The sequence below is a fragment of the Heterocephalus glaber genome, unplaced genomic scaffold (assembly GCF_053883595.1).
Source record: "Heterocephalus glaber isolate CG9 unplaced genomic scaffold, H.glaber_assembly_v1.0 deba00001564, whole genome shotgun sequence".
In the NCBI taxonomy this organism is placed as follows: Eukaryota; Metazoa; Chordata; class Mammalia; order Rodentia; family Bathyergidae; genus Heterocephalus; species Heterocephalus glaber.
The window spans coordinates 11,653,523-11,666,319 of record NW_028258351.1 but is presented as its reverse complement, the minus strand read 5'-3'; the positions used below and the strand labels follow the sequence as shown (position 1 = coordinate 11,666,319).

Genomic DNA, 12,797 nt, shown 5'->3' with positions numbered 1-12,797 from the left:
CTCCCTGCTAATTATTTCAACCACAGGGCCCCAGGGACAGAACAAAGGCTCAGCACAGAGGGCTCTTGTGGCACTTAACTGTACAGCAACCAAAAACAGCTCATGACAGCCCTGTCAGTTTAAAAGAAACAATAAGATCCAGGTCCGAGTGGCAAACAGAAAGTGGGCTTTAGTAACCGTAAACTCCTGTGTGTTTTCTACAGCTTTGATATGTTTGGTGGTATTTACCAGCTGATCCAAAGAAAGAACTTCATCAGTTCTCTCTGTAAATATCAAGTGGTGTTTGCATTGTGAGTTATTTTTTTCCTTTTTAATCCTAATCTTCCATTACATTCTTGACTTTTGTACTGTGGATCGTTTATCTGTTATAAAATTATTCCTTTAAAATATTTTAAATCTACATTTTCACTTATGTCTTTGAAACAGAGATTTGAAATAGAGATGAAGAAGAAAGCTCAAAGATCAAATTTAATTAGTATAATTTCTTCACAGCAGGAAGCAAATGGGAGGTAAAATAGCAAGCAAGACCTTTACAACTCGGTGAGCCTAGCTTTCTCAGCCTCCATTCACTCTCAGCCTCTCTTTACCTCAGGAGTGATGAATGACTTTGGATAGGTAATAGAGGAAGCATGCGGGTCCCAGGAAGCTTTCCAGGGTTTATGACAGAAAATATTTCAAAAAGTCTCATCACAAAACATGGACAGAAGGGTGGAATATCTCCGAAAACACCCCCCAGCCCCCACTTCTGAGAGCTGGGTCAAAGGGGGTAAACTTGACTCCTGGTCTAGCCCAGTCTCATACACGCTCAGTGAAAGCGTTTGAAACCCCGCAGAACCCTTGCCCACCAGAAAACATGTTTGCCTCGGATTTCCACTTCAGTTTGTTTTCTCTAAGGTTGGCCAGGCTGTACGCCCCACCTCATAAAATGGTTGTCTCTCAGAAGTGAGGACTCCAGCGGCCCCCCACCCAGGACTCCTTACTCGGCTGGCTGCTTTCGGCCTCTTCGCCTTCCCTCCCAAACTTGCCCCGACCTCCAGCACCCCGACCCGTCTCAGCGCGAGGAAGAAAACGCAGGACGGGGGCGGGGGCCCGAGGTGCACGCACACTGCCAGCTTCCGGCAAACCAAGGGTTAAAACGAAGCGGCGGCGCGCGCGGAGGGGAGAGGCGGTTGCTGACAGGTGGCGCCTGCGCACTGGGAGCCCTCATTGTGCCCCGCAGCTGCCGAGCCACCCGCCCGCCGCCAGTTCGGCGCGTCAGTCGGCGAAGAGTCCAGTGGTGGGTGCGGATCTTGAGATCGTTCCTGCGGCCTCCTCTTCCTCCCCGTTCCCCTCACCCCTACCCCACACCCTTTTCCTTCTTCCCAGCCCCGTCACCTTCCCGTCCCCCACACTCAAGACAAGAATGCCCTGCCCGGAACAACCTAGCAGCGCCTAGATGGCTTTGGTCACGGTCCAGCGGTCGCCTACCCCCAGCACCACCTCCAGCCCCTGCGCTTCGGTGAGTCCCTCCCGGCGGCCGCTCCGCTCGCTTCTGTCACTGCGGCTCGGCTTTGCCTCAACGGGTCCCGCCGAATGCCACTGCGCACGCGCCGCTTCCCAGGCCTTGGCACTCTGCTGCCGCGAACCCCCCCACACCTTCTTACAGATGAGTAGCAGGAGCTGCAAGATGCTGGTTTATGCCCCCATCACCCTGAGCACCCAGCTTCTCACAGTACTCGCCCTGAAATCCCCGGTGGCATGCCTTCCAATGCTTGAGCATTTCCTTTCGGGAATGAGTCATTCTTGTTTTTCACCCTCCCCCTTCTTTTACCCTCCGTTGCTCTGCTGCAGGGAGGGGACCGAGGGTCTCCAGCGTTGCCCCTTACTCATTCCCACATCCTTTTATTTTCGCCATTTCAGGGACCCGTTCAGTATTTGCAGACTCCTGGGTGTGTGCCTACTCCCCAATCACTTGCTGTCTTTCTTGTGCTCTGTACAAGATTCATTGAACTGCTGAACGGTAGTTATTCCTCGGTTTCATCCCTTCTCCAAAGGGTGGCAATTGAGTCTCCTCTGCTTCTTGGATTTCTTACCTTTCTTCAACGAGGTGCCGAACCATCTGGTGCTCTTCAATGACCAATACCAATTCATTTCCATCTTACGGACATTTATGTCTTATATTCATTGCTCATGATCATTCTTGTTCTTGGGTCGTGTTTGAATGGCTTATTACTAAAGATGCCTATACCAATAAAGCATGCTTCCAGGCAGAAAATACCCTGTAACTACCCTTTTGCGGCTGGGCCTGTCTGCCTTCACTCTTTGCCTCACCCGCGTTCCTTTACAACTATTCTCTTAGGTTTCATTTTTGGAAATATTTATTTAAAAATAAAATATTGCACCAATGGAGCAAAATGGACTTAAAAACCCCAAACGTCCAGATGTTTTAGAGAGAATCAGACTGAATGAATATTTAAGCAGTTGGGAAAACTTTATTGAATGTCCCTCAGAATTGTAATTTTAAAAATAGTGTTGGTGGGTTTAGTAGTATCAAGTTGCAGAGGTATTCAATAAACACTATACTGCCTTCCGCTCTATAAAAAAATCGGATTATTCAATATTTGTTTGTTAACTGGGAGGTATGGTTTGATATCTTCAAAAAATGTTGGCCTGTGACTTTAAATAGCTTCTAGAATTTCAAATTTTTTGTGTATAGCTGTGTTTTCTTCTTTTCTGAGTTTTGCATTTTGTGTGGCCAAATTGACAATTTTATCTTAATTCACGAAGTGATTATATTTTAAAGGTTAACTTATCTTGTGGTGTTCCAGAGAGTAGACAAGAACTAGGGTTCTTGGACAGAAATTCAGGGAGGCAGATTTCCAGTGATTGAAAGGAATTTTGTAACAATGGAGTAGTAGACTTCCTTGTAATATATTGAGTACTCATTGCTGGAAGTACAAGTATGCAAGCAAAGGCTGGAGGACCTTTTGCCTGGGAGGTGATTTAAAGAATTCTTGCAGTGGAAAACTTTAAGGCTCTGTCTTTAAGATGCTGTGACTTGAGAATTATTGTACTTCAAAGCTAGTAAAACATTTTAGGGTCCTCTAAAGACAGGTACCATAGGAATAGAAATTTAATATATTTTATTTTTTATGTGTAGTACTTCAGGGTAGATTTTGGAAAGTCATTAACATACCATCAGACCGTCTTAATTCACTCCACAAGTGAACTCTATGGTTTGTGGTTAGGAGGCCAGATTTTTGGCTGAGAAAGCAATTGAGGGTTAGTACATGCATACAGACTAGAAATCAGTATTATAGTAACATTATTTTCCTTGGGCATTGTTGAAAGCAATTTATGCTAGAATAGTACATTTATTAAGTTGTTATCATGCCAATTTCTTGAGATGATTGATTTATATAAAGTAAAGCCCTATCTACTTGATTTGGCTTCATTAGCCAAAATTTGGGTTACTTTAAAATCTTGAGGTGTATTAATAATCATTTCTGATATAGGTAATTAAATCGATCATGTAGTAAACTTGGTTGTTAAGTTAAATCACTGATATTTTCATATCTACTGGCCTGGTCATTTCAGTTTTTTATACTTAGCCTTGGGTACAAAGAAATCCTGGCACTGGTGTGTGAAACAGTTAGCATTGTTAGTATGACTGATAAGCCAGTTATCTTTCCTTTTAAATTTGACTTTATCCAGAGCTATATGCAGCTGAGTTATCTCATGGTCCTTGTCTTCAGTGTTTGGCTGCAAGTCTGTCTGACTTGCATGTATTTTGCAGTTGTATCTCTTGCTGCATGAATAGATTGGGTTGTTTTAAAAGAGAGAGTGTAAAAGGAATCTAGAGAATCATAAAAGAAAAATTTAATTTTGTGAGGCTGGAAATTTAATTTTTTCCATTAATCACTTTAAATATTCTGTTTTCACTATAGGATGTGGAACATTTTGATAGTGTTAGCTCTTCAGTAGTCCTTCATTAGGCACTAAACAATTGATCATCTTTCTAGGCCATTATACATATTAAGATGTATAAGACATTTACATGTCCATCAGGACTACATAATCTGGGTGCCAGGGGCAGCAGAGGAAAAACAAACATGAGGAGGGAGGGCAGAAAAGGAGAGCAAGAGGAATGATACTGTATGTATGTGGGGAATAAGTTCATAATGGTCATAAGTATTGTCTGAATTCAATTTAAGATAAATTCACTAATGGCAGTGGTAATAAGTAATAATAATATCTAGCATCTCTTGGGTCCAGGCGTCATGTAAAGTGCTTTACATAAATGGATTAACTCATTTACTCCTCATAATATGCCTAAAGGGAGTTGCTCTTATCCCAATCATATATTAAGAAATGGCAAGGAGATATTAAGGAACATGCCCTGTGTCATTCAGCCAGTAAGTAACTGAAGTTGTAATTCAAACCCAGATTGCCTGACTTTAGAATCTGCCATCTTTCTTTCCTTGATGATCAAGTATACTAGATGTGATCAAAATATATAGTGAATGTTTAAATTTTAAAAAACTATTACAGTAAAAGACACATTTTCACATCAATCCTTCTCAAAATATTCCTCTATGCTTCAAACATAGCTATTCCCTCATTCTTACCACTTTCTGAAGTACTTCTATAAGTCTTCTCTCATGAGTGTTTTTATGAGGTATGATCAAAAATACAAATACTGCTGCCAAATGCCATCAAACAGAAAGGGAGGTTCATAAAAACATTATGATGCATCCTCTTCCACCTTACTCACCAAATCTGGCACCGTGTGACTTCTGGCTCTTCCCCAAAATGATCATGAAAGGTAAATGCTTGGGATCTATTCAGGACATCAAGGTAGCTACAACAGAACAAATAAAGACGTAAAGGAGAACTTCCTGAACTGCTTCAGAAAGTGGCAAAAACAGTGGGGGAAGTACTTTGAGGGCAATTAATGGCAGTGTGTCTTTTGTGGTAATAAAATTTTTTAAAATGTAAACATTCACTGTATTTTTCAATCACATTTTGTATCATAGTGGCTCTCTAACTAGTTATGGAAGAGTTAAATTTCAATAGGTCAGGATAGAAACTGGAAAGAAGAGAGTATCCCAGGTGGAGAGAAACTGTATGCACCAAGATTTAGGGAAAGAAAAGTACAAGGCATATCTGAATGAATTAAATAGGCCAGTTTGAGGAAGAATTTGGAAGGATGGTAAGAGATTAAGGTGAGGAGATAGCTAGGGCTGTGCAGAGACATCTGAGCTTAAGTGTTTGAACTTGATGGAGAAGGTAATGGAGAGTCCTCAGAGGTTTTGAACAGATATAGGTATGCTCACAGTAGTGTTTTAAGAAAAATTGATCTAGAAGCCATGAACCAAAGGAATTTCAGGAAGAGAGAAAGTCATGAGTAGAACCTAATAGAGGCTGTTGTAGCCCAAATGTGAAATAACAGCTGCCTGAATTGGGAGTTTTGAATTGGTAATAGAATAAAGGGACATATATCAGGGAATGTAGGAAAAACTCAGAGGATTTATAGATTGATTGAATATAGGAGTAAAGGAATCAGATGCTAACTCTTGGGATATATTGTTCTTCCTAGAAAATAAATGCTTCCCAGTACTGCAGGTATACTTCAGTGGTAAAAACTAGTGTTTGGCATGTGAAATGCCCTGAGTTCAATCCCTAGTACCAAAAAAACCCCTTTTTCCCTCTATTTTTTTATATGAATTTTCCTTTTGTAATTTAATTTTTTTTGTTTTTTGAGACAGGGTCTTGCTGTGTGGTTTAGGCTGGCCTTGAACTCACTGTGTAGGCTGGCATGGAACTTGTGGCAATCCTCTTGCCTTAGTCTCCTAAGTGCTGGGAATATAGGCATGCCCCATCATGCCTGGGCTAGTAATTTATTTTTAATTTAAAATTTATTTTTGCTTTAATTTTAGTTGACTCATTAATTGTACATAGTTGTGGGAGACAAGACAGTGATGATTTGATATATATAATATATAATGATTAGTTGAGGATAATTGGCATAGCTATCACTTTAGACATTTATCATTGCTTTGTGTTGGGGAAATTCAAAATCTTCTCTCTAGCTATTTTGAAATATATAATTATTGCCAACCATAGTTATCCTACTGTGCTATAGAATATTACAAGGTATTTCTCTTATTCAGCTGTTCCTTTGTATCAACTATCCTCTCTCTTCTTCTCTGAACTTCTGTGAGATCAACTTTTTAGCTTTCACATATAAAAGAGAACATGCCATATTTGTCTTTCTGTGCCTTAATGTAATGTTCTCTAATTCCATCCATTTTGCTGCAAGTGACAGAATTTTTTTTTGCTGATTTTATATATATATATATATATATATAATTTTCTTTATCTTCTGATGAACACGTAGGTTGATTCCATAGCTTGACTACTGTGAATAGCACTACAGTAAACATGTGAGTGCAGATGTTTCTTTGATATACTGTTTTATGTCCTTTGGCTATACACTCAGTAGCAGGATTGCTGGATCACGTGGCAGTTGTTTCTGGGTTTTTGAAGAAACTTCACGCTGTTTCATAATAACTGTACTAATTTACATTCCCACCAACAGTGCATAAAAATTCCCTTTGCACCCTTGACAGCAAAAAATTTTTATTTTTTATTGACAAAAATTGTATATATTTATGATGTGCAACATGAGGGATGGATATATGTATAACATTGTAGAGAGATTAGTTGAAGCTAATGTATCCATCATAGTTTTTCTTTTGTCATGAAAACATTTAATATCCACTGTGTTAGCAGTTTGTAAGTGTACAATATTATTAACTATAGTCACCATGCTGTACTCCATATAGAGCTCCAGAATTTATTCTGCTGAATTTTTGTACTGTTTGGCCAACAACTCCTTTATTTCCCTCAACCTCTCAATCTGGTATGAATTTTCTGAATTGATACTTGTATTAATCCAAGATCATATAAGCACAGTGTGATATCATAATAATCTTTTACTTTTCAGTAGTGTTTTATACTTTGCAGAATGTTTTCATGTTCATGCTGTATTTAATTATAAACCATCCCCATAAGATTAAACGACATTAAATACTACAAAACAGGTGAGTGTAAGAACCTGCACTAAAATAAGTTCCTTGGTTCCTTGTCCACATCTCTTTCCATGATTTGATATGAGAAACCATGTAGACAGTTTATGATGCTGAGTCTTGACAGCTAATTGAATAAGAAGCAAGACTTGAGATACAATCAAGAACTCACACTCTCTTTGGAGTTCATTTATATTGCAACATTGGCAACCTGGAACAGAATCATCCATGTTGTACAAATCATTTTTAGATGATACCCTTATTTGAAGCTTATTAACTCTTTTTGTTTGTTTGTTTTGTTTTTTGTTTTTTGAGACAGGGTCTCCGTATGTAGTCTAGGCCTACCTGCGGCAATCCTCCTGCCTCAGCCTCCCAAGTACTGGGATTACAGGCATGTGCCACCATGCCCAGCTGTTAACTCTTAATTTATTCGGAATTCTTATAAAGTACTTAGTTTCCTTACTCTTAGAAGAATACTAACAGCAAGGTAGGAGTATGAAGTTGTAGGTGTTGCAAAAGGCAGGCACCCTTGATGCTGGCAAATGATAGTTGATCATTTTCTAGCAAAAGGAGAAAAAGAAAAGCTGGCAACAGAATATAGTTAGCAATTCTTTGCTACTTAATGTAGGACAGATACCCTTCTAGGATCCAGTAGTTCCTGAGAGTCATTGTTATGTTCATAATGATGACCCTGAATCATTATAAATAGGCTTAACTTGTTTGGTCTTGATTTAAATAATCAGGATTAAGTGTAGTGTTTTTTTAAAAAATAGGTGCCCTTCCAAGTTTCACCAAAGTTTTGATGTTTAAAATGCATACTTCAGCTGGGTGCAGTAGCGCCTGCCTATAATCCCAGCTACTCCGGTGGCTGAGACAGGCAGATCAAGAATTAAAGGTCAGTCTGGGCAACATAGACAGAGAGTCTGTCTCTCTGTTTAAAAAAATGTACATTTCAATTAATTGGTAAATTCATTTACATATAATCTTATTTCTTGGTAATGCTGCAGATATATAGATAGATAGATAGATAGATAAATTCATTCAAATATGGCTGTATTCCTCTCCCTAGACAGAGAAAATAAAGACAAGGCAAACATAAAATTGATTCTATGAAGTGTGAATACTGAAAAGGGATGCTGTTGAACTTTTGTATACAGCTTTAAAAATTTACATAAATTCAAGAAATAGCACATGGCCATTGCAGGAAATTTGGAAATGCAGAAAAGTACAGAAAAGAGAATACAAGACATGCACCATCATTGTACTTTATAAAGCTGAAATGCTGCCATATATATAATGTTACCTTTTTTAAAAAATTGGTATATACTACAGATATATTGCCTTACCATTTAAATAGTTGCACTAATTACATTATGATTCATTCTAGCCATCTATTATTGTTGGGATGTAACATTTTTCCATCTTTTTTTTCTATTATAAATTACATTGCAATGACTATCATTTGGGATACATATTTGAATTTAGGAACTTTTTAAAAGATTTCAAGTAGTGCAATTACTGGGTCACAGAGTAAAAACAATTTTAAGACTCTTATTATATATTTGTTCTTTCTACAAAAGTTATTCTAATTTTAAAAATTATTTGAACCCCCATAGTGTAAGAATGCTCATTTCTCCTGATCTTATTAACACTGGGTATTCTCATTTCACTTGTGAATCATTACTAATTTTTGAGAAGAGGAAATGGTACCTAGTTGGTGTGATTCATATTATATTATTATATAGATTATTTTTCAGCCCTTATTTTTAATCCTGTATTTCCTTTCTGTGAGCTCTTTGTTCATCTTCAATGTATTTAACTTCTTGATATGTTATGAACATTAATCCTTTTATTATATTTATTATAAACCATTTGCTCTTTAATTCAATTTTTATTATGATTAGAATAAAGTCTGCAATTAAAATTTTTGCTAATGAGACCTTGAATGAACCAACCTTGCTTACCTCTTCAGCTTTGTCTCTTCCCAAGTCCCTGCACTGCACACTGCTCACAGATAAGCTCACATGCCATGCTCCCTTTGTTCCCTTAGGCTTTTGCACATGCTGTTCCCTTTACTTGGAGCACTTTTCCTTCATCTCTTTACCTAACTAATTCCTGCTCGTCCTTCAGGTCTCAGCTTAAATGTCACTTCTTCTGGGAAGCTTCCCTGACTCCACCCCCAGACCATGGTAGGTGCTCCTTCAACATGCACCATAGCACCCTATACTTAGCCATGGTGGCTCTTACCTCTTTACTGTACTTGATTGTTTGATTGCTTGTCTCCTCAAGTAGTCTTTAAGCCAGGGAATGGATTCATTTGTATATTTTTGAATCATCAAGGCTCAAAAGTATTTGATGCATGGATCAGTGGGTCAGTGAATATAGTCATATTTAGCATTTTTTTCCATTTTGAGTTCCTGCATTTTTTTTTTTTTTGGTACCGGGGATTGAACTCAGGACCTTGCACTTGCAAGGCAGGCGGTGGAACCACTGAGCTAAATCCCCAGCCCAGTTCCTCCATTTTTATAAGCACATAAAGATAGCCCAGGAAGCCAGTCATGGTGGCACATGCCTGTAATCCCAGCTATTCAGGAAGCTGAGGCCAGAGGATCCACAGGTTTGAGGCTAGCCTGGGCAATTTAGCAAGATCCTGTCTCAAAATAAAGTCTAGGGGCTTCTGGGCCACCGTTCCACCACTCCCAGACCAGAGGAAGGGGCTTCCAGGCTGCTGTTCCACCGCTCCCAGCCCAGAGAAAGGGGCTTCTGGGCCACCTTTCCACTGCTCCCAGCCCAGAGGGAAGGGGTTCCGGGCTGCTGTTCCACCACTCGCAGCCTAGAGGAAGAGGCTTCTGGGCCGCCATTCCACCACTCCTAGCACAGAGGAGGTGAGCCATGCAGGTGCCAACAGCACCCCTCCCCCATTGAAATGAGAAGACACGTAAACAAGTCTCAAAACCAGACTTCCAGATCACCTACAGCGACCCCAAAGGGAAAGAAGATGGAACACTCTGATACTCAACCACTTGGACTCCCTGAACTGGCAACAAAAGAGGAACTGGAAAAAATGAAATCAGAAATGATTTCTCAGGTAACAGCAGAGATTGTGCTCATAGTGCAAGACATGATTAATAAATCTAGAGAGGAGCTGAGGAACATGATGGAATCCCAACATAGGAAACAAATGGAATCCATAAAACAGATACAAACAGATTTCCAGGAGATTAAAAACTCCATTGAAAGTCTACACAGCAGAATGAGCCAATGTGAAGACAGAATTTCAGATATAGAAGGTAAGATTGCAATTAGGGACCAGGAAAAGAAAAATTGCTTCAAAATTGTAAGGGACCCCACTGTCACAAATAGATAGATCAACTAGACAAAAAACAAGTAATGAAATACTAGAAATCAATCAACCTCTTGAACAGATGAACTTAACAGATGTTTACAGAGTGTTCCACCCCACAAAATCAGAATGCATTCTTTTCGTCTGCACACGGGTCATTCTCCAAAATAGACCACATACTCACTCATAGAATGTGTTTAAGTAAGTGCAAAGGAATTGAAGTTATCCCCTGTATGTTATCAGACCATAGTGTGATGAAATTGGAGATCAGTAGCAAAAGAAACCACAAAAATTGCATAAACACATGGAAACTGAGCAACATACTTCTGAATAAGAGGAAATTAAAGAAGTAATCAGACAGTTCCTTCAATTAAATGACAATGACAATACAACATATCGGAATCTATGGGACACAATGAAAGCAGTCTTATGAGGGAAATTCATAGCAGTGAATACTAGGAATATTAGGAAAACAGAGCGAGGCCAATTAAACAACCTGATGCTGAACCTCAAGCTTCTGGAAAAAGAAGAGCAGGACAAACCCAAAGCTCATACAAGGGAGGAAATTATAAAGATCAGAGCAGAGATCAATGCATTGGAGACTAAGAGAACAATACAAAAAATTAATGAAGCCAGGAGTTGGTTCTTTGAAAGAATGAATGAAATTGACAAACTCTTAGCCAACCTTATCAGAAAAAGGGAAGAAAAGGCCCAAATCCATGCAATTAGGAATGAAAAGGGGTGAAATTACAACAGACCCAGCAGAAATCCAGAGGATCATCAATACCTGCTTCGAGAACCTATATGCCAATAATATGGAAAACACAGAAGAAATGGACAGATTCCTAGATAGGTATGAATTACCAAAGTTGAATGAAGAAGACCTAAAAATTCTAAACAACCCAATATCAGCCAATGAAATTGAAAACATAATTAAAAACTTATCAACTAAGAAAAGCCCGGGCCCTGATGGCTTCACTGCTGAATTCTACAAGACATTTAGCAAGGAACTACTGCCACTACTGTTTAAACGCTTCAATGAAATTGAAAGGGAAGCAATGCTCCCAAATTCATTCCTGGAAGCAAGCATCACCTTGATCCCAAAAGCAGAGAAAGACCCAACTGAAAAAGAGAACTATAGGCCAATCTCACTAATGAACATAGATGCAAAAATCCTTAATAAGATACTGGCAAATAGAATGCAGAAAATCATCAAGAAGGTCATATACCCTGACCAAGTGGGATTCATGCCAGGGATGCAGGGATGGTTCAACATACACAAATCAATCAATGTAATACACTATATCAATAAAGCCAAGGACAAAAACCATATGGTTATCTCCATAGATGCAGAAAAAGCATTTGACAAAATCCAACACACATGTATGATAAAAACCCTACAAAAAATTGGAATAGATGGTCTCTACTTCAATCTGATAAAAGCCATCTATGAAAAACCAACAGTCAATATCATACTAAATGGTCAAAAACTGAAATCCTTCACACTAAAATCAGGAACAAGACAAGGATGTCCACTATCACTACTCTTGTTCAATATAGTTTTGGAAACATAGCCACAGCAATTAGACAAGAGAAAGAAATAAAAGGAATAAAAATAGGAAATGAAGTCAAATTGTCATTATTTGCAGATGACATGATACTCTACATAGAAGACCCCAAGAACTCCACCAAAAGCCTTCTAGACTTAATAACCAAATTCAGTGGAGTAGCTGGATATAAGGTCAACACACAAAAATCAATAGCTTTCCTCTACATGAACAACAGACTCACTGAGAGAGAAATAGGGCAAATAATTCCTTTTTCAATAGCATCCAAAAATCTGAAATACCTAGGAATCAACCTGATGAAAGAAATCAAAGACCTCTTCCCTGAAAACCATAGCACTCTGAAAAGAGAGATTGAAGATGTTATCAGAAAATGGAAAGACATCCCCTGCTCCTGGGTGGGAAGGATCAATATAGTGAAAATGGGCATACTTCCAAAACTGCTATATAGATTCAATGTAATCCCAGTTGAAATCCCAGGAGCATACTTCACGGACCTTGAGAAAACAATCCAAAAATTCATTTGGAACAAGAAGAGACCCAGAATAGCAAAAGCAATTCTAGGTAACAGAGACATGGCAGGGGGTATCACAATCCCCAACCTGCAACTATACTACAAAGCTACTGTGATAAAAACAGCATGGTACTGGCAAAGAAACAGACCTGAGGACCAGTGGAACAGATTAGAAGATGCCAAAACAACTACAGACACACTCAGTTATCTCATCTTTGATAAAGGAGCCAAACACCTTCACTGGAGGAAAGATAGCTTCTTTAATAAATGGTGCTGGAAAAATTGGATTTCACCTTGCCAAAGAT

General features: G+C 39.0%; 2 protein-coding genes across 6 annotated transcripts in view; one reads left to right on the top strand and one right to left on the bottom strand.

Annotated features, from left to right (window-relative positions):
- Positions 1 to 1,207, bottom strand: part of Efcab5 (EF-hand calcium binding domain 5) — a 151,186-nt gene extending 149,979 nt beyond the window's left edge. Inside the window, 3 exon segments of the mRNA XM_087192040.1 lie at positions 911 to 1,025; positions 1,027 to 1,068; positions 1,070 to 1,207. Of these exon segments, the coding sequence (XP_087048166.1) occupies positions 911 to 1,025; positions 1,027 to 1,068; positions 1,070 to 1,207 (295 nt within the window).
- A 42-nt stretch (positions 1,208 to 1,249) lies between these two features.
- Ssh2 (slingshot protein phosphatase 2) overlaps positions 1,250 to 12,797 on the top strand; it is a 303,918-nt gene continuing 292,370 nt past the window's right edge. For 2 of the 5 annotated variants that reach the window (XM_087191950.1, XM_013076775.3), the window contains exon 1: positions 1,309 to 1,498. In XM_087191950.1, coding sequence (XP_087048076.1) covers positions 1,436 to 1,498 — 63 coding nt within the window. In that variant the 5' untranslated portion in view covers positions 1,309 to 1,435. Of the gene's footprint in view, positions 1,499 to 9,200; positions 9,260 to 12,797 lie in introns of all 5 variants that reach the window. The other 3 variants (XM_087191951.1, XM_087191952.1, XM_004857076.4) reach the window with 3 other exon arrangements.